Source organism: Rhincodon typus, chromosome 16, assembly GCF_021869965.1.
Source record: "Rhincodon typus isolate 14 chromosome 16, sRhiTyp1.1, whole genome shotgun sequence".
NCBI lineage: Eukaryota > Metazoa > Chordata > Chondrichthyes > Orectolobiformes > Rhincodontidae > Rhincodon > Rhincodon typus.
The window spans coordinates 1,690,150-1,715,837 of NC_063347.1; the positions used below are offsets into that span (position 1 = coordinate 1,690,150).

General features: G+C 44.2%; 1 protein-coding gene across 1 annotated transcript in view; it reads right to left on the reverse strand.

Annotated features, from left to right (window-relative positions):
- Positions 1-25,688, reverse strand: part of LOC109923605 (laminin subunit beta-1-like) — a 162,646-nt gene that overhangs the window by 108,710 nt on the left and 28,248 nt on the right. The window contains exons 3-4 of the mRNA XM_048606657.1: positions 24,408-24,577; positions 4,457-4,592 (exon numbers count right to left, since the gene is read on the reverse strand). Coding sequence (XP_048462614.1) covers positions 4,457-4,592; positions 24,408-24,577 — 306 coding nt within the window. The remainder of the gene's footprint in view (positions 1-4,456; positions 4,593-24,407; positions 24,578-25,688) is intronic.

A 25,688-nucleotide genomic window follows, 5' to 3' on the forward strand; every position in this document is an offset into this window, starting at 1 on the left:
GGAGTGGGGCTGAGGTGAGGATAGGGGAATGGGGTTGAGAAATGGGATAGGGGAGTGGAATAAGAGAGTGGGACTAAGGTGAGGGAAAGAGGATTAGAACTGGTGAATGGGATTGGGGAATGGGACTACTGTAGGGGTGAGGTGAGGTCGTGTTTTTAGAATTACTGTAGCAAAGAGCTGTGGGAGGAGCTGAAAGGACCCCTGCTGTTGCGATTCTAAAGATCGGATTGTCTGACAACATCCAGGACATGCCATTAAACTGAAACACTCCGACTGGCCCCGCTTAATTCATTGTGTGACATTGTCTTGTGTTGGAATTGTCAAAATGAGCATTTCATACGAACACCTTCAGTATTTACAGCACTCAACAAAACCCCTCATTTAAACACTCTGTCAGTTTAAAAACAAGTTGTAATTGCAGTGCCTGTACCTTTAACGTCAGCTAAATGTCAAAGATGCTGGGCAGAGCTGTGTGTAAAACAGAACATCATTCCAACCAACAAGATATTTGTTAAAATATGGGTCAAAGGCTTGGGTTTTAGGAAGTCATAAGGTGAGAGAGGTGAAGGGACTCAGAGGGAGAATTCTACAGAGCAGAATTCAGACACTGAAGGAGGGCAGGATGCTCAGAAGCAGAGAATTAGAAAGTGCTGTTGATAGCTGCAGCAGAGAGGGAGCAGAGGGATTTAAACACAGGGATAAGTGTTTTACTTTTGAGACTTTAGGAGGCTAGGAGCCAATGTAGGTGGTGAGAGGAGAGAGATTTTAAATAAGACATGAGGGGCAAATGTTTCACACAGATGGTGGTTCACATGTGGAATCAACTTCCTGTGGAAGTGGTGGATTAGATTTTTTTTTAAAAATTAGATTTATTTATCACGTACTAAGTATAGCAATACATAAGTACAGAGAAAAGTGCACAAATTCGCCATTCACTGGCGCCAACTTGGTTACAAAAACCAGAATTAAAAGATTTAACAGAGCCAAAGATGAAAACAAAGGCTGATATAGTCAGGAAGAGCTCAGTTTGCTGAAATCCAGGATTGAACCAAGGACTTTTTAAATCTTCAGTCTAACGCTCTCCCAACTATTTCAGCTGGGTACAAATGCAACATTTAAAAGGCATTTATATAAGGATATGAATAGGAAAGATTTGGCTAATTATGGGCCAGGAGCAGGCAGGTGGGACTAGTCTAGTTTGGGATTATGTTCGCCATGGATTTGTTGGAATGAAGGATCTGTTTCTGTGCTTTATGGCTCTATGACTAAGATGAGAAATGGTACAAGTAAGAAGTTAATGTGGGAGTGGTGTGCAGGTCTCCTATGAGTAATACATAGAGAATGGAGTTTAAAGGAAGAAATAGTAGGAACTTGTTGCTTGTTAGGGAGGCAATGGCTTATTGGTATTATTGCTAGACTATTAATCCAGAGGCCCAGGTAATGTTCTGGGGACCTGGGTTTGAATCCCACTCTGGCAGATGGTGGAAATTGAATTCAATAAAAATCTGAAATTTAGAGTCATAGAGGTGTACAGCATGGAAACAGACCCTTCGGTCCAACTCATCCATGCCAACCAGATATCCGAAATGAATCTTGTCCCATTTGGCCCATATCCCTCTAAACCCTTCCTATTCATGTACCCATCCAGATGCCTTTTAAATGTTGTAATTGTACCAGCCTCCACCACTTCCTCTGGCAACTCGTGCCATACACACAACACCCTCTGTGTGAAAACGTAGCCCCTTACATCCATCTTAAAACTTTCCCCTCTCACCTTAAACCTGTGCCCTCTAGTTTTGGGCCCACCCCAGGGGAGTGATCTTGGCTATTCACCCTATCCATGCCCCTCATGATTTTATAAGCCTCTATAAAGTTACCTCTCACCCTCAAAGATCCAGGGAAAATAGCCCCAGCCTATTCAGCCTCTCCCTATAGCACAAATCCTCCAACCCTGGCAACATCCTAATGATGACCATGAATCAATTGTCAATTGTCAGAAAAACCCATCAAGTTCACTAATGTCCTTTAGGGAAGGAAACTGCTATCCTTACTTGTTCTGGTGTACATGTGACTCCAGACCCACAGCAATGTGGTTGACTCTAACAGCCCTCTGGGCAATTAGGGATGGGCAATAAATGCTGGCTGAATGAATTTTTAAAAAAGGGCATGTCAATAATCATGGGAGATTTTAATTTATGTATAGGCTGGAAAATCCAATGTCAAAGGTAGTGATGAGGGGTTTATTGAATGATCTTATGATATTTCCTTGGAGTAGTGTATTCTCGAACTGACCAGGGAGCAGGCTACACTAGACCTGCTACCGTACAACATTAATTAATAATCCCATAGTGAAGGTACCTTCAGGTAGTGGTAACCGTAATGTGATGTTATTCAGTTTGAGGGAGAGAAAAATGAGTCTAAGACCAGTGTTTCAAACTTAAACAAAGAGCTCGTGAAAGCAGAGCTGGTTAAAATGAATTAGAAAATTAGATTAAAGAATAGCTTGGCAGAGATGCAATGGCAAACATTTAAGAGGATATTTCAGAATACACAAAATACTCGCATTCTAATAGGAAAGAGAAATTTCAAAAAGAGGGCCTGTTATTTGAGGTCAACCAACAAGGTTAAAGATGGTATCAAACAGAGAGAAAGATACAATGATGCAAAGATGGGGGACAGGTCAGAAGATTGGACAGAATGCAAGAAAACAGAAAGAATGGCTGAAAAATTAGAGTATGAGAGAAAGCCAGCCAGAAAAATAAAACAGATGGGGGTAAGAATTTCTATAGATATTTAAAAGAGAATTAACAAAGTGAGCATTGATCTTACAAAGTCGACATGATTCCGTGAAAAAGAAATTATATTTAACCAACCTGTTGGAGCTCTTTGAGGAAATAAAATGTGCCTTGGATAAGGGGAAACCGGTGGATAACTGTCCTTAGATTTTCAGAAGGTGTTTGATAAGGTGACACGTGGAAGTTTATTATGGAAAATAAGAGTTTATGGATGGCATGGATACAAGATTGGCTAACAGAAAACAGTGTCATCATAAATAGATTTTCTGATCCTGAGTGATGCACCCCAGGGATCAGAGGCTGTGCCCTCAACTGGTAACAACCTGTATCAGAAACTTGGATGAAGACACCAATGGTATGGCACTGTAGCTAAATTTGTTAATGACGCAAGATCGGTAGGGAACTAGATTGTGAAGAAGACACAAGGAGATCCCAAAGGATTCTAGAGAGATTAAGAGAGTGGGCTAAGATCTGGCAAATGGAGCACAATGCTGAAAAATGTGAAACTGTCCACTTGGCAGAAAGAATAAAATAGAAGCATGTTATCTAAATGGAGAGAGTTAGCACAGCTCTGAAATGCAAAGGGATCTCGGTGTCCTAGTACATGAACCACAGAAGGTAAGTCTGCAGGGACAGCAAGTAATCAGGAAAGTCAGTAGAATGTAGATATTTATTGCAGGGAAATTGAATACAAAAGTAGGGAGTTTATGCTTTAACTATACATGAGTTGGGTAAGATGATTGCCTGGGTGCTGTATATAGTGTTGGTTTCCTTGTTTAAGGAAGAATGCAAATGCATTGGAAGCAGTTCAGTGAAGGTTTACCAGACAAGGGTCTAGACCCGAAATGTCAGCTTTCCTGCTCCTCTGATGCTGCTTGGCCTGCTGTGTTCATCCAGCTCTACACCTTGTTGTCTCTGCTACCTATAATAGGCAGGTTGTCTTATGAGGAAAGATTGAATAGGTCAGGCTTATATCTGCTGGAGTTTAGAAGAGTGAAAGGTGGTTTCACTAAAACATCTAAAATCCTGAGGAGCATTCACAGGGTGAATGCGAAGGGAATTTTTCCCTTTTGTGGGAGAATCTAGAACTGGGGGGGTTACTGCTTAAAAATATATTTTTGCTATTCAAGACAAGGAAAAACCTTTTTCTTAAGATTTTGGAATCGTCCTTGAAAAATCTTTGCTATTTTTAAGACAGAAGTAGGTTCTTGATAAGCAAAGGGGAGAAAGATTATCGGAGTATTCAGAAAAACATTGAAGCAATCAGGTCAGCCTCACAAGATTGAAGGACCACCTCCTGCCTCTAATCTGAGTATTCATACGAGGTGTAAAGAGGATTTAAGATAAGTGCAGCAGAGTTTTCAATCAGGAGAGGTCTGTGTGGGTTAGCAGGTTTCAACAACTGATAGTTTGATGCACGGACGGAGATGGGTCTGTCATGGAAGTGGACCTAACCTTTGCAATGGATTGGAGTAGGAGTGGAGCTTCAGATTGACAGGATGTCTTAGCCTGGCTCAGCCTGACACAGTGGCCCGAGGGGAAATGAAGAAATGACCCCATGTCACATTGGCGGCGTGCCCACCCCAGAGTACAAATCAATTCCAAAACAGACACGGGCACTCAGCCTGGGTGAAAATTACACACTCTATGTCTTAGCTCACCATTTTCGGATTGCCACCAGGTCTTCTCCTCCATCTGATCAGTCAGATAGATCACATTCCTTATCTGGTGACTATTCCTGTTTCTCAAAGAATCGTATGGCATTGCGGAATCACACTGGAAACATTTCTCCACTTCCTGCAATGGACAGAGAAAATTCACACCTTTATTGGAATGATAGTGTTTCACTCACAATACTAAGTCCAGTGTCAGTCCCTTCACATGCTTTACAAAGGTTCAGGGCAGGTCTGCAGTGTATGACTCAGTTGGGAAGTCTGTACCAATAATCGAGCCCTACCGTTCCACAAACCGTCACAAATAGGTAACTGCCCAATGAAACCACCAAAATGACCAACTTAATAAAATAAACAAAAACAAAGTACTGTGGATGCTGGAGGCAGATCTCCTTTGTCATTATCAGTCGGGGATGCTGGCTGTTCTCCTTTCCTAACTCCTCGAGGTTAGCAAAATTCAGCTTAAAGTCATGAGACAAGGCCATTCAGCCCACTGAGTCTATGCAGGCTCTCTGTATAGGAATCTTGTCAGTGCATTTCCTCTACTTGTCCCTGTAACCTTGCTCCTCAAAACTTCCATTCAATTTCCTTTTGTAATTGTCCCCCCTCTCTGCTCTATGGGTAAGGGCATTGGATAGAAATGGTGTGCAGGATAGAAATGGGGAAAAGGCAGGAAATTGGCATTGGGGGTAGGAGCAGTACCATCTACACTGTAACAATCCTGTGATTCAATGTGTATGATGTTTTGTTCGAGAGAGGGTCTCTGGGTATTCACACCATCAAAGAATAAACTCAGAGCTTGATGATGAATGTACTATTGGGAGGTGTAGGAGCCCCCAGCCAGAGGTAGCAGGGACTCCCACCCAGAGAGAGGGAAAGCGGGGAGAATGAACACTATTGTACTCCTCATGAGACAAGCAGAGAAACCCAGTCAGGAAAGTAAAAGTGGTAACAGGCTCTGACTGGGGAGGGGATGGGGATGTCAATAATCACTGTCAGTGGAAATGTCTTGTGGGATGTGGAACAGCTGGACAGTCAGTCCCTAAGTGAAATCCTGATCATTTACTGAAATACAGACAGAGGGGAAACTGAAGCAAGAGAAGGCAAATAGTGAGCAATTGTTAGGAACCTGCTGTTGTGCTGGGAGGAGGTCAGGAATGCTGATCCCCTCAAGCTGTGAGGCTGTGTGAATAGCTGTGAAAGGTATGGCAGCTCTTGGAATTTCAGATGATGAAGGGTGACAGGCTGATAGAGCGAGTGTGAGACTGAGTATGGAGACTCTGCTGTCTTCAATCCTGCTTCGCCACAGCTTTGGGAGCTCTGGCCCTCTTTATCAGAAGCTGCACGTTCGCCAAGAAGATTACTGAAAACAGTGTTCCGTCTGGGCCATCACATGGTTGTTCCAACAATATATCTATGTTCGACAAACTAGGTCCTCAAGAGATCAAGTTTCACATGAAACAATTAAAATTAACATTAAATAATTAAAACAAACATTTGTAAAATATATAAAACATAGAACTGAGAACGACAGAAATTGCTGAAAAAATTCAACAGTTCTGGCAGCACCTGTGCAGAGAAAGCAACGTTTACATTTCAGCTCCAGTCACCTTTTACAGAGGAAATGGTATCTCTGCTTTCTCTCCACAGGTGCTGCCAGAACTGTTGAATTTTTTCAGCAATTTCTGTCATTCTCAGTTCTATGTTTTATATATTTTACAATGTTGGTTTTAATTATTTAATGTTAATTTTAATTGTTTCATGTGAAACTTGATCTCTTGAGGACCTAGTTTGTCGAACATAGATATATTGTTGGAACAACCATGTGATGGCCCAGATGGAACACTGTTTTCAGTAATCTTATTGGCGAACGTGCAGCTTCTGATAAAGAGGGCCAGAGCTCCCAAAGATTTTCTCTAGCACTTCCTGTTTTTGTAATATACATGTATTCACTCATGCGTTGTGGGCATTGATGACTTGGCCAGAATTTATTGCCAAGCTCTGTTTAAATTGTGTCGCTAATGTTTATGCACTAAAGTTATCAACCTGGATGTTTTAAAGGACAAAACAGCACCTTGGATACAGATAAGTTAAGGACTCCTATTGAAGTCATTGAGTATGATGAGAAAGGATAAACACAGGAAGGATGTTCCCAATAACTGGGGACTCCAGAACCAGGGGGCCACAGTCTAAGGATACAGGACAGGCCATTTAGGACTAAGATCAAGAGAAATGTCTTCACCCAGAGAGTGGGGAGCCTATGGAATTCTCTGCCACAGAAAGCAGTTGAGGCAAAAACTTTGAATGTTTTCAAGTAGGACTTAGAGGTTGCTCTTAGGGCTAAAGGGATCAAAGGGAATGGGGTGAAAGTGGGAAACAGGGGACTGTGTTGGATGATCAGCTGTGATCATATTGAATGGCAGAGCAGGCTCGAAGGCCCGAATGGCCTACTCCTAGTTCTAGTTTCTATATTTCTGTTATCCTGGACTTGCTTCACTGAAGGAGATCAGAAAAGAATGTTTCTGTTTTTTCCTGTGAATTTGGAGAATGACTTTGTTGTGTGCCCCTCTGTGAGAACATAGGGCTACTGGTGGCTGTGTGCTGTGGGGAGGTGTCTGGCCAGTGATAGTATACTCTGGCCTCTCCTATAGTAATGTCCTTCACCCAGAATCACACTTGTTACAGCACAGAAGGAGGTCATTTGGCCTGCTATGCCTTAACCTCAAAAGCAACATTTCAGGAAAACAAATCGAGCATTTCTTTCTAAGAAGATGTTTCAGGGACAGAATTTTCTGGTCTCCCACTGAGAATTGTGCAGATATGTGTGGCGTACAGAAAGAAAGCACCACTGTGTCAGTGTAAGATGTGTTAATTACATTGGTGTGAAATTAACAAGAATCAAACTGTAGATCACTGAATGATAAAGTTATGCAGGTGCATGTCTATCTGAAGCAAGGGTTATTTCACTCATGGACATGTATGTGGGGAACCGCAGAGATGGGCGAGGTCCTCAATGAATATTTCTCCTCTGTGTTTACCATGGAGAAAGACATGAAGACTTGGGAACTTGGAGAAGTTAGGGACAGTCCATATCACAGTAGAGGAGGTGTTGGAGCTATTAGAATATATGAAGGTGGATAAATCTCCTGGTCCTGACCAGATATATCCAAGAACCCTGCAAGAGGTTAGAGAAGAAATTGCGGGGGCCCTGGCTGATATATTTGCATCATCGTTAGCCACGGGTGAGGTTCCAGGAGAGTGAATGTGCTGCCCTTATTCGAGAAGGGCTGTAAAGAAAAACCTGGGAACTATAGACCAGTAAGCTTAACATCTGTGGTAGGTAAGCTACTTGAGAAGATTCTGAGGGATAAGATATACATGGATTTGGAAAGATTTTGATTAGGAGTAGTCAGCATGGCTTCGTGTGTGGGAGATCATGCCTCTCAAATTTGTTAGTGTTCTTTGATGTAGTTCAATAGGAAAGATGTTATTAAACTGGAAAGAATACAGAGGAGATTTCCAAGGATGTTGCCAGGACTCAAGGGACTGAGTTACAGGGGGAGGTTGGACAAGCTAAGATTTTTTTTCTTTAGAGCATAGGAGTCTAAGATGGGTTTCATAGAAGTGTATAAGTTCATGAGAAGCATGGATAGGGTGAATGCACTCAGTCTTTTTCCCAGGGCTGGGGAATCAAGGACTAGACGGCATCAGAAAAAGTACATGGGAACCTGAGGGACAACTTTTTAATACAGAGTATGGCACGCATATGGAATGAGCAGCCAGTGAAAGTGATTGAGACGGATACATTAACAACATTTAAAAGGCACTTGGACAAATACATGGATAGGAAAGGTTTAGAAGGATATGGGCCAAATGCAGGGAAATGGGGTTAGCGTGGATGGTCAGCATGGACAAGATTGGGCCGAAGGGCCTGTCTCCATGCTGTAGAACTCTATGACTCTTTGATTCTACGACTGTATGAAAGAGACAAATTACTAGTTTCAGGGCTTTGATCTGCTAAAGGAGACAAGTTTGACAAGCAAGACAGGGGCATGTTAGAACATTACTCCATCCTTCTCAGCTACCATTTTCCAAGCATTTACTCAGGCTAATCTCGGGATTACATGCTGAGGGGACCCAATCTAAATAGAAAATTTTTGTCCCCAGGCACCCCATATTGTTTGGGGGCAGTACTCTTGGCTTGGGGGATCAGGGAGAAAGGCTTAGCTGGGAGTGCAGGGACACAATGCATTGAGTATAAAAGCAAAGAAGTTATGATGAACCTTTAAATAATGCAGCAGTCTTGTGCCCAGTTCTGGGCATGGTATTTTAGGAAGGATCTGAGAGCTTTGAGGCTTCTGTCATTGACAAAAATGCAGCAATTCATTACAGACAAGGGAATAGACAAACATTTCAAAAAACCTACTGCAATCAGGCAGTGTTAACGTGGTTTAGAAAAAGGGAAATCATTCCTAACAAATTTATCACAGTTCATTCGGAGATAACAAGCTCAAGAACTCAAGAAATTGGAGAAGAGTAGACTATTCAGCCCAACATGCCTGCTCTACCTTCTATATGAAGGATGTTTCTTAAGAGTCATAGAGCTGTACAACATGGGAACAGACCCTTCAGTCCAACTTCATGATGACCAGATATCCAAAATTAATCTAGTCCCACTTGCCAGCATTTCGGGTCTAGGCCCGAAACGTCAGCTTTCCTGCTCCTCTGATGCTGCTCGGCCTGCTGTGTTCATCCAGCTCTACGCCTTGTTATCTCAGATTCTCCAGCATCTGCAGTTCCTACTATCTCTATCCTAAATTATTCTAGTCCCATTTGCCAGCATTTGGCCCATATTCCTCTAAACCCTTAGATTCAGCCTCTCCCTGTAGCTCAAACCTTCCCCAACCCTGGCAATGTCCTTGTAAATCTTTTCTGAACCCTTTCAAGTTTAGCAACATTTTTCCTGTAGCAGGGACACCAGAATTGTGGGATGTCTCAAACTAGGGGACACAGTTTCAAAATAAAGGGTTTCTAATTTAAAATAGATCAAGGAAGGAATTGCTTTTCTCAGAGAGTTGGTAGTATTTAGAATTTTTACCTACAGAGCGCAATGAAATTTTGGATATATTCAAAGTTAAGTTACCCCGAACGGCCTACTCCTGCTCGTTTCTCTTATTATCTGAAGAAAGGGTGGAACCAACATTCATGAGAATGTCTCCACCAAGGAGAGGCCTCAGTTATACATGGGTACATTGGAGAAGCTGGGGCTTATCTCCTTAGAGAAGAGAAAGGTTGAGCGGAGTTTTCATAAGATGTTAAAATGTTGTAAGGGATCTAAAAAGAGTAAACTGAACAAAACTGTTCCCACTGGTGTAACATTTGAAGAGCACAGCACACAGATTTCAGGTGACTGGCAAAAGAAATGAAGGCAACATGGGCAGAAACCTCAGTGAGTGGTTGTGATGTGGAATGGACTGCCTGACGATGTGGTGGAAGCAGACTTGATCATGGTTTTCAAATGGGACCTAAACGGACTTGGTTCTCAGGGTTTTGGAGAAACAACAGGTGAGAGAGACCAGCTGAGTGACTTTTACAGAGACTCAGTGGATTGACTGCACTCGTTCTGTGCTGCACTCTTCAATAGGCAGAATCATCTGTCTGCATTCCTGGCCCCTTGGTCAGGCTGAAAAGGGAGCTGGAAAACAGTCACTCACTGGGAGTCCCACTGGCGAACCCATGAATGGTAGACAGTCGGAGGGTCAGTGCTGAGGGAGTGCCGCACTGTCGGAGGGTCAGTGCTGAGGGAGTGCCGCACTGTCGGAGGGTCAGCGCTGAGAGAGTACCACTCTGTCGGAGGGTCAGTGCTGAGGGAGAGGTATTTTTACAACGAGGTGTTGAGCCAATGCCCCATGTGCTCTCCTCTCTCTTTCGAAAGAAAAGAGGATTTCACAGTCATTCTTCAGCAAGGAGTAGAACAGGTCTTTCTGATTTCATTTTTCCTGTACATCCTTCAAACCGAATTACTGACTGTCTGGTTATTTATCTGTGAGTAAAATTGGCTCCTGTTTTTCTCAATTTTACAACAGAAGCTGCACTGGAAGCCTTTCATTTCCTGTACTGATGCAGTGAAAGCCTTTGTAGAGACTTGAGAGTTTTCTTTTTTCCCAATTGTGATTTACGAACGGTTGTTTAAGTCTGTTTGAAGTGCGCATCAAGGGCAGACTTGCCAATGAACAGAAGCCCTCATGAACAGACGCAGTGTGCACAGAAAGCTTCACCGACTGCCATCAATAGCGACTTCAAGATAATCGTGATTTCTTGTTACGCAGCTCGCTTGCTTTGGTGTCTTTGTTCACTGGCTGAATCTTGCCAAGTACCTTGGCTTTTCACCATGTCCTTGAGCATTGGACTGCAACCAATGACAGCTTCCTCAGAAAAAATTCAATTGTTCAAAGGTGTAAATCATGAAAACCTCCCGTGTTCACACCATGTCAAGAGAAGTAGGTCGAATCTCACAACTACAACAAAAAGCCCCGAACTGAGATCAGACAGGAGTAGAATAAATAACCGGGACTGAAAGGTGTTGATGAAGCACATCACATTTGTAATCCTGTCTTATATCAGCACTAATGGCAGACAGGGGACCTCAGCAGGTCTGTAGTCACTGGGCTAGTGTCAGAATGGTCAGAAAAAAAGAAATTGCAAGCTTTCATTTTACATGAACCTTCTTCTCGATCCTTGGAAGTTATAGGGGTCTCCAGCACCAAAAAAGGCCCTTCAGCCCATCGGGTCTGCACTAGTCTGAACCAATCACCCTACTATTCTAATCCCATTTCCCAGCTCCTGGCCTCGTATACCTTGCCATCAGAATTTTCAGGAAGTTCAAGAGATGTGACTGTATCCTTAACATCAGAAGCAGGTCTTTTGGATGAAGCCAGAAAGAACTGGGGTGGGTGGAAATCTGAACCCCTTTCTATGAAAGCTGTTGTGCTTTGGGGTCAATAGGAGATTTGAAAACAAAGATTGGTCGAATGTTCTTGGGGAAGGTTTCTGGGCAGAAACAGGGAGCTCAGAGTCAGCTCCTCCATGAAGTGGCCAAATGAACTAACTGCCCTTTTCCTGACCCCATGTTCCCTTCTGGAGAAGGGTCACTGGACTCAAAACATTAACTCTGCTTTCTCTCCACAGACGCTACCTGACCTGCCGAATTTCTCCAGCACTGTCTGTTTTTGCCATGTTCCCTTCTGCTTGTTTCAGGCCAACTTCTTTGTTCGCTGCATTTTTGTTTAAATTTCAAAAGCTTTCCTCATTCGGTGACCTCCTCCCCCTCTCCTCCCATCCTGCTAGAACACAGGAAATGGCCATGCAGCCCCTCAAACCTATCCTGCCATTTAATAAGATCATAACTGATCTGCCTCAGCTCCTCCTTCATACCAGCACTCCATTGTGCTCAACTCCCTGATATTTCATAAAACTATCTCCTCTACAAATACTTCCAGCTATCCAGACTCCACAATGTTCTGGGGTAGAGAACTTCAGACATTCACTCTTCTGTAGGAGACAAAATATTAACACGTCTCAGTTTTAAGTAAGTTTCCCCTCACTCTGTAACTATGCCCCTACATTTTGAGAATTCTCCATGAGTGTAAACATTCTCTCAATGTCTCAGAGATAGTAGGAACTGCAGATGCTGGACAATCTGAGATAACAAGCTGTAGAGCTGGATGAACATATCCCGCCCCCTTGACCTGTCCGTCCTCCCTGGACTGGCCTATCTCCTCCCTAACTCCCCACCTACACTCACCTTTACTGGTTCCATCCCCGCCTCTTTGACCTGTCTGACTCCTCTCCACCTATCTTCTCCTTTATCCATCTTCTATCCGCCTCCCCCTCTCTCCCTATTTATTTCAGAACCCCCTTCCCCTCCCCCATTTCTGAAGAAGGGTCTAGGCCCGAAACATCAGCTTTCCTGCTCCTCTGATGCTGCTTGGCCTGCTGTGTTCATCCAGCTCTACACCTTGTTATCTCTCAATGTCTACCCTGTCAGGGGCCTTCAGCATCTTGTATGTTTCAATCAGATCACCCCTCGTTCTTCTAAACTCGAAGGGACATTTTCCTTGCTGTGTCTGATGGTTTTCATTATTCTTCCAATAATGTGCCTTGGGATATTTCACAATATTGAGGGGACTCCAGGACACTAGGATCCAGCTGGATAGGATTTGAATGAAAGAGATTCTGTGTAGGAGAATGGCTGAGATTGGAAGCAGACAGTGACCATGACTGGCCTGGCCATACACAAACAATGGTCTGACTGAGCCGGACGTGTGTCCCTGTTACCCAGTGATGGCCAATGACCCATCAGGGAAGCAGGGAGGGGCAACTGGTAGAGATTACACTTCTAAGCTTAGTAACATGGCAGATTCAGCGATTCCAATGGGGACCTTGGCTCAGGGTCATTGACCATAAGAGTAGGTGCAGAAGTAAGCCATTCAGCCCATCAAATCTGCTCTACCATTCAATGATGTCATGGCTGATCTGCTAATCCTCAACTCCACTTTCCTGTCTTTACTTTAATTCTCTTCCTGATTAAAAATCTGTCTCTCAGCCTTGAATATACTTAACAACCCAGCCTTGACAGCTCTCTCTGGCAAAGAATTCCACAGATTCATTCCACTCGGAGAGAAAAAAATTCCTCCTTGTATGTGTCTTAAATGTAGTTTTAATCACCCCTGAACAATGACCTCAAAGAGGAATGATGGGAATGATGGGAATTACCATGTCATATGACACAGTTTGCTATGGTAACTTTGCATTAGTCTTTAAAGCAGGAAGGACTTAGAAAGTAAGTCAAATTGAAGCCAAAATGAGACAAGGAATTTGCTGTAATCCATCCGCTGTAAACTCAGCTCCCTACAATCTGTTTATTGGGAATGGTGGAGACTGACTGGGGAACAGATTATACAATGTAAACATTGCTGCATACAATGCTGCATTCTAACCATACCTCCCTCTACCCTGCTCCATGAACTGTACACCTGACTTTATTCATATTTTATCTTATCCTGTGTTTGTCTTGACTGAGTCAACATCCACCTAACGCAGAAAGAGAACGGACATTAGGGCACTGAACAGGGGAATTGGTCATGTCCTACTCTGCATGCACAAGGTGACCTTTGTAATACAGGTATGCAGCAGTGCCCATTGAGGTGAGAAAACTGGGTGAGAGGTCTAGGTGCTATGGTGACACCAAGGCTGAAATGATTTAAAAAAATCAATGAAATAAGGGTAAGAGTTATGTATTGTTTTATCTGACCTTCCCAAACTCTCAAACCAGTAAAACTGACTGGTGCCCAACACACAGGAGGCAAGAGTGAGAGAGGGAGACAGATCAGCTCAGGATTCATGTACCAAGTTAAAAAGTTGTTTGAGACTAAAATGGTACAAGGAATACTGATAGTGACACACTGAGGAGGCAGGGAACAGCAATGGGTGCAATGGGACCCATTCATTGGGTCCCATTCATTGCCTATCCCTGGAATAAGTGGCTGAAACAAAAACAGTGACGTCAATTTGGGATAGAGTCATACAGACTTGGTCCAACCAGTCCATGCCGACCAAGTTTCCCAAACTAGACTACTCCCACCTGTCTAATCTTGGCCCATATCCCTCTAAATCTTTCCTATTCATGTAGTTATCTCAATGTCTTTTAAACGCTGTGACTGTACCCACATCCACCAATTCCTCTGGAAGTTCATTCCACACACGAACCACTCTGTGTGTAAAAAAAATGCCCCTTGTGTCTTTTTTTAAATCTTTCTCCTCTCACCTTAAAACTATGCTCCCTTGTTTTGAAATCCCCCACCCTAGACACATACCATTCATCTTATCTACACCCTTCATTATTTTATAAACGGCAATAAGATCACCTTCTAACCTCCTACGCGCCAACGTAAAAAGTCCCAGCCTATCCAGCCTCTCCTTATAACTCAAACCCTCCATTCCTCGCAACATCCTGGTAAATCTTTTCTGAACCCTCTCCAGTTTAATAATATCCTTCCTATGACTGGGTGACCAGAACTGGACACAGTATTTCAGAAGAGACCTCAATCACATCGACATAACGTCCCAACTCCTACATTCAAAGATCTCAGCAATGAAGGGATGGTTACAGGAGACTTTACAAATGAATTATTGATTTAATTTAATTTATTACTGCCACCCATACTGAGGTACAGTGAAAAGTGTTGCCTTAATGTGCCTTATAGGCAGGTCATATTGTACAAGTGCATCAGGGTAACAGAACACGGTGCAGGATACAGTGTTACAGCCGCTGAGAAAGTGCAGAGAGAGAGCAACATTAACATTTGAGAGGTCTGTTCAAAAAGCTCTGTTGATATCAGCAAGGAAGATTTGGGTAATTTGGAAATTTGGAAAGTAACGAATTTAATAAGAGTTTTTACAACACAGAGAGGCCATTAGCCCCACTGTGTCTGCGTTGGTCATCAAACATCCATCCCTTCGAATCCCATTTCCAAGCACTTAACCTGGAATCTTGTATGCCATGGTCTTTCAAGTGCTCATCTAAACACTTCTGAAATATTTTGAGAGTTCCTGCCTCCTACACCATTATAGGCAATAAGTTCCAGATTCTTACCATCTTTGGGCTGAAAAAATGTTTTCCTCAGATTTCCTCTTAACCTCCTTAAAACTGTGTTCCCTGATTATTGATCCCTGCTTACTCTGCTGTAAGGAAAACTACCCCAGCCTGTCTGGTTTGTCTTCCGAGCTGTTAGTAGCAGAGCCTTAGTCTATGACATGCTTTAAGTAAGGTAGATAGTGAAAGGCTAGAGTGCAGGTATTGAACAAAGATCGTAGGGCAGCATGAGGAAGAACCTTTTCCACAGTGGTAACTGTCTGCCCTAGTGGGCACTCTTTTGTTTCCTGGCCAATATTTACCCCTTACCCCACATCAATGTCAGATGTTCTGGTTTTTACATCACTGCTGTTTATAGAGAATCTTGCTGTTCAGCAAATTGGCTGCTGCATTTCAACATGACAACAGTGACTGCACTTCAAAAGTACTTGATTGGCTATAAAATACTTTCATTTGTCCCCAGGTTGTAACAGTTGCTATACAAGTGAAAACCTTTCTTTGCCATTTTGAAACTTCTGCATCAATAAACCTGCACTGACCGGGGTTTAACCTTACGTTTAATCCTCTGTACAAATCTCTTCAGCATCAAAAAATGTGTAATTACAAGGTAGAATCTGAATCTGAATGGAAGTATTGTGTGAAATTATTGTTTTTGCCACTCCCAGCGATGTCTCACTTAAAGCAGTCAAACAGGAGTCAGCTCAAACATTCTGTTCATTCTAACCGGAAAAGAAAATAATGTTCCTAATGGGCCAAACGTTACTGCAGTGAAAAGACAGTGAACGGAAGAGCGCTTGAGGTATTTGGGTAGTGTTCCCAGCACTAGACGGGAGGAACTGGGCTCAAATCCCACCTGTAGCTGAGATGACCTAACACGTATATTTAGAAATAATTTTAAGACATCACACAGTGCTTTGCAACACACCCTTCTCCACTGAACACACGTTTTTCAAAGTGTGACATGAATGCGAGTTGATGAAAGCCTTCAGACATGAGATCAGTCTTCCTGGAAGTCAACCCAAGGAAAGCGATGGGCCCGGACGGTGTCCCCGGCTGAGCATTCAGATCCTGTGCGGACCAACTAGCGGAGGTATTCACCGACACCTTCAACCTCCCCCTCCTACAGGCCAAAGTCCCCACCTGCTTCAAGAAGACCACCCTCATCCTTGTACCTAAGAAAACACATGCAGTGTGCCTTAATGACTACTGCCCTGTGGTTCTGAGCTCAATAATTAGGAAGTGCTTCAAGAGGCTGGTCATGGCCCACATCAACTCCAGTCTCCCAGCCTGCCTCGATTCCTTGCAACCGTTACAGGTCTGCAGCTGATGCCATATCCCTAAGCCCTGCAATCGTCCCCGGAACATCTGGACAATAAGGACACCTACGTCAGACTCCTGCTCATTGACTCCAGCACCGCCTTCAACGCCATTATCCCCTCCAGACTGATCTCAAAACTCCGACACCTTGGTCTTGGCTCCGCCCTTTGCAACTGGATCCTCAGCTTTCTGACCCACAGACCGCAATCAGTGAGGATAGGTAACTGCAGCCCCTCCACAGTAACACTCAACACTGGAGCCCCCCAAGGATGTGTCCTCAGCCCCCTCCTGTACTCCCTGTACACCCAGCCCCTACTGTACTCCCTGTACACCCAGCCACTAGTGTACTCCCTGTACACCCAGCCCCCTACTGTACTCCCTGTACACCCAGCCCCTACTGTACTCCCTGTACACATACCCCCTACTGTACTCCCTGTACACCCAGCCACTACTGTACTCCCTGTACACCTACGACTGTGTTGCCAAACTCCGAATGAAGGCCATCTACAAGTTCACTAACAACACCATCGCAGTGGGACGGATTTCTAGCAATGATGCGTCAAAATACAGAAGGGAGATAGAGAGCTTGATGACGTGGCGCAATGAAAACAATCTGTCTTGCAATCTTGGCAAAACTGAAGAACTGACCATTGATTTCAGAAAGAAAGGAGGAGAACACACTTCCATCTACAGCAATGGAACTGAGGTTGAGAGGGTGGACAGCATCAAGTTCCTCGGAGTGACGAAAACCGACAACCTGTCCTGGTCTTCCCACGTAGATGCAACAGTTAAGAAGGCACAACAACGTCTCTTCTTCCTCAGGCAGCTCAGGAAATTTGGCATGTCCGTAAGGTCCCTCACCAACTTCTACAGAATCACCATTGAAAGCATACTGTCTGGGTGCATAACGCCCTGGTATGGCAACGGTTCTGCCCAGGACTGTGAGAAACTACAGAAGGTGGTGTGCACAGCCCAGACCATCACAGAAACCAACCTTCCATCCATGGACTCCATTTACACGGCTCACTGCCACAGAAAGGCGGCCAACATCATCGAAGACCCATTGCACCCCGGTAATGATCTCCTACTTCCATCAGCCTGAACTCACGCACGAGCAGGTTCAGGAACAGCTTCTTCTTATCAGACTGATAAATGGACTTTCTAGCCTCAAATAACATGGATCATGCTAATGTTGATCTCGCCTAATGCTTGCCCTGTGCAATGTAGCCTGTATTCCTCTGTCTGAGTCTTTTTGATCTGTGCATCCTTTGCTTACTATGATCTGCCCATACTGCTTGTAAGTAAAGCTTTTCACTGTATTTCGGTACATGTGACAATAAATCATTCAAGCCCTGTGTGATGGCAATGGACAAAAGCAAAATACTGCAGCTGCTGATAAACTAAATTAAAAACAGAAAATGCTGAAAATGCTTACCAGGTCACACAAATCAGCACAAAGAGACACAGAATTAATGTTTCAGGTTAATGGCCTCTCCCCATGATAAATGCATTGCCCACCCGCTCAGATACAGACACCATGCTGGGATGCACCTTTCAATTTCAATTCATTATTTTTATTCACTCATGGAACACTGGTGTTGCTCAGTGGGCCAGCATTTATTGCCAGTCCCTAGGTGGGGGTGAGCTGCCTTCTTGAACCGCTGCAGTCCATGTGCTGTAGGTTGACCCTCAATGCCCTTAGGGAGGGAATTCCAGGATTCTGACCCAGTGACAGTGAAGGAACGGCGATATATCTGTTCAATAATAACCTCAAGGAGGTTGATTTTGGGGGATTCAGTGATGGTAACACTCTGAATTTCAAGGGGTGGTGGTTAGATTGTCTCTTATTGGTGATGGTCATAGCCTGGCATTTGTGTGGCACGAATGTCACTTGCCATTTGTCAGCCCAAGCCTGGATATTGTCCAGATCTTGTTGCATTTGGACATGGACTGCTTTAGTATCTGAGGAGTGGTGAATGGTGCTGAACATTGTGCAATCATTGGTGAACATCCCCACTTCTGACCTTATGATGGAGGGAAGGTCATTGATGAAGCAGCTGAAGATGGTTGGGCCGAGGACACTACCCTGAGGAACGCCTGCAGAGATGGCCTGGAGCTGAGACGACTGACCTCCAACAATGCCCCCATGACCAGGTATGGCTCCAACCAGTGGAGAGTTTGCCCCCGACACCCAATGATTCCAGTTTTGCTGGGGCACATGGTCGAATGCAGCCTTGATAGTAAGGACCTTCACTCTCACCTCATTAGTCACTGATGTTAGTTTGCATGTACAGGAGGTGATTAGAAAGGGGAATTAAATGTTGCAGCTTACTTCAAAGGGGAATGGAATCTCAAAGTGGTTATGTTTTATTACGGCTGAGCGCACATCTGGAGAATTGTGCAGAGTTTTGGCCTCCTAACTTTCCTTCTCCCCTGGTGGGAGGGACAGAGGTTAAAAATAAAAGCCCTTCCATTTAAGACCACGATGAGGAGAACTTTATTCTCTCTGAGTGTCATGTCTGTGAAACATTGTTCCTCAGAGTGAGGTGGAGCTGAGCTCCTTGAGTATTTTTGAGGTGGAGGTAGTTAGATTTTTAGACAACTGAGGGAACTAGGGTGTCAGGCTAGATAGGAGGGTTCTGTTAAAGCCACAATTCCATCGGTCATTGATTGCTGGAGCAGAGTCCAAGGGGCTGAATGGCCTATGATTATTCTAATGTGTAAGTGCATGTGTCCAGTTTATGTGGAAGATGGATAGAAGGATGTGATGTTAAGGCTAGCTGAAGGATGCTCAAGCAGAGAATAAATACTTGCATGGAGTAGCTGGGCCGAATGCCCTGTTTCTTTGGTGTAAACATGACTTTATTCTGTGCATGATACAAAATGCAAATCCCAAACTGTTGTGGTGTGACATGATTTCTCGCCTGGTGGATTAACAAACCGGGGGGGGGTAGTCCATTCTCACCAGCTTTCTCAGCTTACCCCGAACTCACTGTGCCAGGGAACAAACAAACTGATGTGACAATCCACAATGACATTGTCCCACAGAGAAGTCCAACCACAGTCAATATTGCTCAGATATTGCAAGTGTTTGTTACACCTCCAGCTTATTTTCACCCTGTAATCTCTCATTCCTCTTCGTATTCAGCCATGTTATTACATTTTGATTTAATTTAACCTCTGCCACTCCCTTCATTCAATCCTGGTTTGAAGCCAAGGCAAATAAGGCACTTTGTTATGTGTTTGATCTCTCTCTGCATAGCTCCACAATCACTGGAACACCCAGAACCTTTGTTACACAACTCGTTACAATTGTAAAATTGTCTTTCGTTGACTTTCATTGCTTCTCTCTTGACAGCGATTCAGTGGGTGACTTTCTTGTTTCTGACAGTGAAGGTCAGGGCTCAAGTTCCAAACTTCAGACCAGGCAAAACTCCCAGTGTAGGACCAAGACTGTGTTACTGTGCCAGTCTGCACAGTCCCACACACACACTGACTCTCACTGGGATATGGGGTCCCACACACACACACTGACTCTCACTGGGATATGGGGTCCCACACACACACACTGACTCTCACTGGGATATGGGGTCCCACACGTACACTGACTCTCACTGGGGTACGGGGTCCCACACACACACACTGACTCTCACTGGGGTACGGGGTCCCACACACACACTGACTCTCACTGGGGTACAGTCCCACACACACTGACTCTCACTGGGGTACGGGGTCCCACACACACACTGACTCTCACTGGGGTAAACTTCTATAAGAGTGGTATACATTAAAAATATTTGTAATGATCAATAAAATTTAGATACAGGAACAACAATTTCAAAGTAGAAGCAGTTTCTCAAATTCATAAAAATATCCCCAGTGCCTCGAAAGAAAGGCAAGTGTTAACACACAACAATGTTAACAGAGTTTGCGTCACCAACACTCTGCCATCTCTCTGCCTCAGCAGCATCTCTTCATTACATTCCTAAGTGGGAGTTATACTGACTCTGGCCAAGCCTCACCTCCCAGTGTCCTCCTCCTAATTGCCAGAAGTTCACTTGTCGGTAAACAACACTGAAACCATTTTGGATTTCATCTTAAAGTTCAAAATCTGTTAAAGAGAGCTGTTTTTATTTAAATATTCAACGGAATGAAACAAGGTCTGTTGAGTCTTATTCCAGCCTCCTCTGACTGGTACTGTTCCTGCTTATACTGGAACTATGGTACAGAAGCAGGCCACTCAGTCCATCTGATTCATACTTGTGCGTATGCTGTACATGAATCTCCTCCTGCATTATCGACACATCCTTCCATTCCTTTCTGCATTATCTAGCTTTTACTCAATTGTCTTGGGTGTTGTAGTGATAATGTGACTGGATTGGTAATCCAGCTAACTAGCCTAACATTCTGGGAACATGGGTTATATTTTCATCATGGCAGGTGGTGAAATTTAAAAATTAGAAAGAAAACCAGGAGGGGAGTAATTCAGCTCATTTAATAATGGCCATGGCACTGTTTCAGGAAGGAAATCCGCTGTCCCTAACCTGGTCTGGCCTACACATGACTCCAGACCCACAGCAAACCGGTTGACTCTGAAATGCCCCCTGGGCAATAAAAGTTGGCTTGGCCAGTGGCACTCGCACCCCACGATCAAAGGAAAGGAAAGCGGCTGCACTTTCCAGCTTGAGCACTCATGCTGCGATGGTGTTGTTGATGGTAACTCTGTGTTATCCAGCCAAGTGGAGTGCATTTCCTGAGGTTCCCATTGTTTCGGGCATACAGATCCTAGAACTGACTGCTCCGCTCCCAGCTTCTTTGGCACAGAGAGATACAATCACTCTGAGTTCTTCCCTGGTCTCCTAGACCACTCCCAAAATCCTGCGGAACACACCTAGTGCCCTTCTGAACATCTGTCACTCTGGCCATTAGGAACATAGAAACAAGAGTAGGCCATTCAGCCCCTTGAGCCTGTTCCACCATTCAATGAGATCATGGCAGATCTGTTGTCTAACTCCATATACCTGCGTTTGGCCCATATCAAAAATGTATCTGTCTCAGATTTAAAATTAACAACTGAAATTGCAACTGGATATAGTTTCCTCATATGTTCTTCACAATCTTTCAACTCCTCCATTAAATCGCCTCTTAACCAACTTGGTTCCAAGTTACACAATCCCAGCTTCACAGTGTTCCCACATTCACTTCAGACCCTCATCACTGCTTTCACTCTGGGTAAATCTCCACAACCTCTTGTATAGTTTTGGACTGTGTCGTGGGTACACCCCTCAGAAAATGGAGTAAATCCTAATGTCATTGATATACTCGACTTCTTTTTAACTATTTAAATTCCTCATCTGGCGACTAAAAACAGCCCAAGTGGTTACGTATCCCAGAGCCGTTTCTGCAAATTTGTTTTTTTTAATTCATGAGGGATGTGGGCATCTCTGAATGGGCGAGCATTTTTATTGCCCATTCTTAGATGCCCTTGAGAAGGTGGGGGTGAGCTGCCTTCTTGAACCGCTGCAAACCACCTGCTGTGGGTTGACCTACAGTGTCCTTAGGGAGGGAATTCCAGGATTTTGACCCAGTGACAGTGAAGGAACGGCGATATATTTCCAAGTCAGGATGGTGAGTGGCTTGGAGGGGAACTTGCAGGGGGCTGGTGTTCCCGTGTATCTGCTGCCCTTGTCCTTCCAGATGGAAGTGATCGTGGATTTTTTTCCTTTATTCATTCATGGGATGAGGGTGTCACTGACCAGGCAGCATTTATTGCCCATCCCTAATTGCCCAGAGGGCAGTTCAGAGTCAACCATGTTTCTGTGGGTCTGGAGTCACATGTAGGTCAGACTAGGTTAGGATGGCCGTTTCCTTTCCTAAAGGACATTAGTGAACCAGATGGGTCGTCTGATAATTGACAATGGATTCATGGTCATCATTAAACTCTTAATTCCAGATATTTATTGAATTCAAATTCTACCTCCTGCCGTGGCGGGTTTCGAACCCGTATCACCGGACCATTACCTGTGTCTCTGGATTAACAGCAATAATACCACTAGGCCATTGCCCCCTCAAGGGTGAGCACCTTAGGAAGGTGCTGCCTGAGGATCTTTGGTGAATTTCTGCGGTGCATCTTGTAGATAGTACACACTGCTGCTACTGAGCGTCGGTGGTGGAGGGAGTGGGGTGTTTGTGGATGTGGTGCCAATCAAGTGGCTGCTTTGTCCTGGATGGTGTCAAACTCCTTGAGTGTTGTTGGAGCTGCACCCATCCAGGCAAGTGGGGAGTATTCCATCACACTCCTGTATTAATCTGCACCACTAAGTTTCAGTGCACTTAATTGGTTTCTAAGTATCTTGGAGTTTTGGAGTTGCTTTGCTAAGTGCTTCCTGAACTCCAGAAAAGCACCACATAAATGAAGTTGCACTTTATCATTTAGAATTTCTGATCTGCTTTCAACAGCAAGGTGCATTTTCGTTCCAAAAGTAATTCTCAGGAGAGCAGCAATCGGAATGATGCTGTACCCTGACCTGCTCTGGGGTTTCGACACTGCAATAAGGGGTCTATCATTTCCCCACACCTCCCTGCCCCTGGTGCAGTGTGACACTGAGACTGAACGGTGATACTATTCAATGTCCAACCTCCCCACTGCTGCATCCTCATCACCTCCTGTCTCAGGATATGATCAATTTATTGCTACCAGCTGCCCTTTTTATTTCAAATTTATATTTATTTTATCAAAATCATGTTAGACAAAATAAACACAAGCATCTCAGTATCACAGCATCTCCAGGAACCGTTGGCATGGCGATAGTGCAGTGTGCTGATAAGGAGAGTTTCTCCTTTAATGAGTCAGAGGCCTGTGTTGGTGGCACCCACATTGAAGTGTCTACTTGAGCATTTCGATCTTATCTCTTTTTACTTGTTTAATTCACAACAAGAAATTAAAGCTTGTGTTCAGCGAGGAGAAAGGGGGATGATGAGGGTGACAGTGCAGTCTGAGAGAGAGAGAAAGACACCACATTGAAACGGAGAATGAGGCACAGAAAATAACATTCAATATTCCATCAGAGAATTAGGCCATTCAGCACCGCAACACTCTCTTCACTCCCTTAAATATCCCACCCAGTCTAATCCCACTCTCCCCCTCCCTCCCCCCTCTCTTAAATATCCCACCCAGTCTAATCCCACTCTCCCCATCACTCCTTCCTCCCTTAAATATCCCACACAGTCTAATCCCACTCTCCCCCTCCCTTTAATATCCCACCCAGTCTAATCCCACTCTCCCCCACTCTCCCCCTCCCTATAATATCCCACCCAGTCTAATTCCACGCTCCCTCTCACTCCTGGCTCCCTTTAATATCCCACCTAGTCTAATCCCACTTTCCCTCCCCACTGCCCACTCCCTTTAATATCCCACCCAGTCTAATCTCACCCTTCCCTCACTCCCCACACCTTTTAATATTCCATGTTGTCTAACCTCGCTCTCCCCTTACTCTCTGAACCCTTTGTGATTTACCCAATCTTCAAAATTCTGAAAAAGATTCATATCAGACTCGGAACATTAACTCTTTTTCTCTCTCCAACGATGATGCCAGATCCTGTGGAGTTTCTCCAGCACCTTCTGTTTTAATTCCACGTGTTAGATTAATGAATATTTTCCAAAATGTTTCCAAAACATTCATCTCCATCTTTTTAGACAAGGTGACCAAAACTGTACATGGTGTCTCAGGTATGGTCCTGAGAATAGTGAAAGGGGCTCAATAGGCCAAGTGGCCTACTCTAGCTCCTTTATCCTATGGCCTGAACAGTAAATAATCCAAATAAAGCTAAAATAATCTGGTACAAAACCCTGCTATGATTCTTCTCCCAGATGTTTGCTAGCAGCAGAAATGATCACTTTGCAGGCCAGTCCTGGTGGATTGACAATGGCTAATTGCTGCTCATCCCCCCCGGCTCTCTCTCACTTACCTGGAGGTGGCTGACAATACAGTAGTCACTTGGCTGTTCCATCCCACAGGTAGATGAGGCAGTTAGGTTGTGAGCTCGTCCAATCAGGAGGTTACCGGTTGCTGGGTAACAGCTTCCCTCTGTACATCCATGAGGTAAGGACGGGAGATCCTGAGCAAAGCTGCTCACTGCTACAGGAGAGAAAAGGGCAAGTTTCAGAGTTGGTGAGGGAGAAGGTATCAGTGACCAGTGACTAAGATGATGTGTTGTTCATATGAACATTGCAACAGGAGGAAACCATTCAACCTGAGCCTGTTAGAATAGAATCATAGAATCCATAGAATGCAGATAGAGGCCATTTGGCCCATTGAATCTGCACCAACCTGCTAAAGAGCATCCCATGCAGACCCTGCATATACCATGGTCAATTCACCTAACCTGAACATCTTTGGACATCTTGTTCCACCGGGTGATTGGAACATGGCAAATCTGCCTCTCCACCCCATTTTCCTGACCATGCTCCATGAAATTTTCACCTCACCCTTTCCCTGGAAACTCCTCAACTTCCTCAATCTCCCCTTCTTCCTACAATCCACAGCGAGAGAACCCAAGAGGTTTCCAGCTCATTGGGAGATCATTCATCCCACCAGATCCTGGCTGGTTCCTTAGGACAACAACAAAACCAATCTCACTACGGGACGTCCACACCCTCACTGTTCCAGTCTGATATGGTCTTCAGAATCAAATATTTATCATGTTTCGCATTAAAGATACAACAAGCTTTATCTTAACCAGGGTCGACAATTCTTTCAAGAAGAAAATTTCACTTAATTTCTCTCCTTACTCTCTGACATTCTAAATTAGGGACACTCTTTCAAGGCATCACAATCAATCTTTCACTCTGTCAAAACTCTTTCAAAATTATAAAAACTTTTCTTAGCTCTTCTCTCCTCCTGTGGGAAGAATCCCAATATACCAATTCCCCCTCCATAATTAGCTTCTTATTCTAGTCACAGAATCTACACACTGTGTTACATACTGTATCTCTCCTAATGTTAATCCAGCTCCCTCACACTGTCACTCAGTAACCCCTCTCTCCCCAGCGCCCTGTGTTACTGACTGTATCCCTACTGATGTTATTCCCTCTCCCTCACACTGTCACTCAGTAACCCCTCTCTCCACCCCTCCTCCAGCACCCTGTGTTACTGGCTGTATCCCTACTGATGTTAATCCCTCTCCCCCCCCCAGCACCCTGTGTTACTGACTGTATCGCTACTGATGTTAATCCAGCTCCCTCCAACT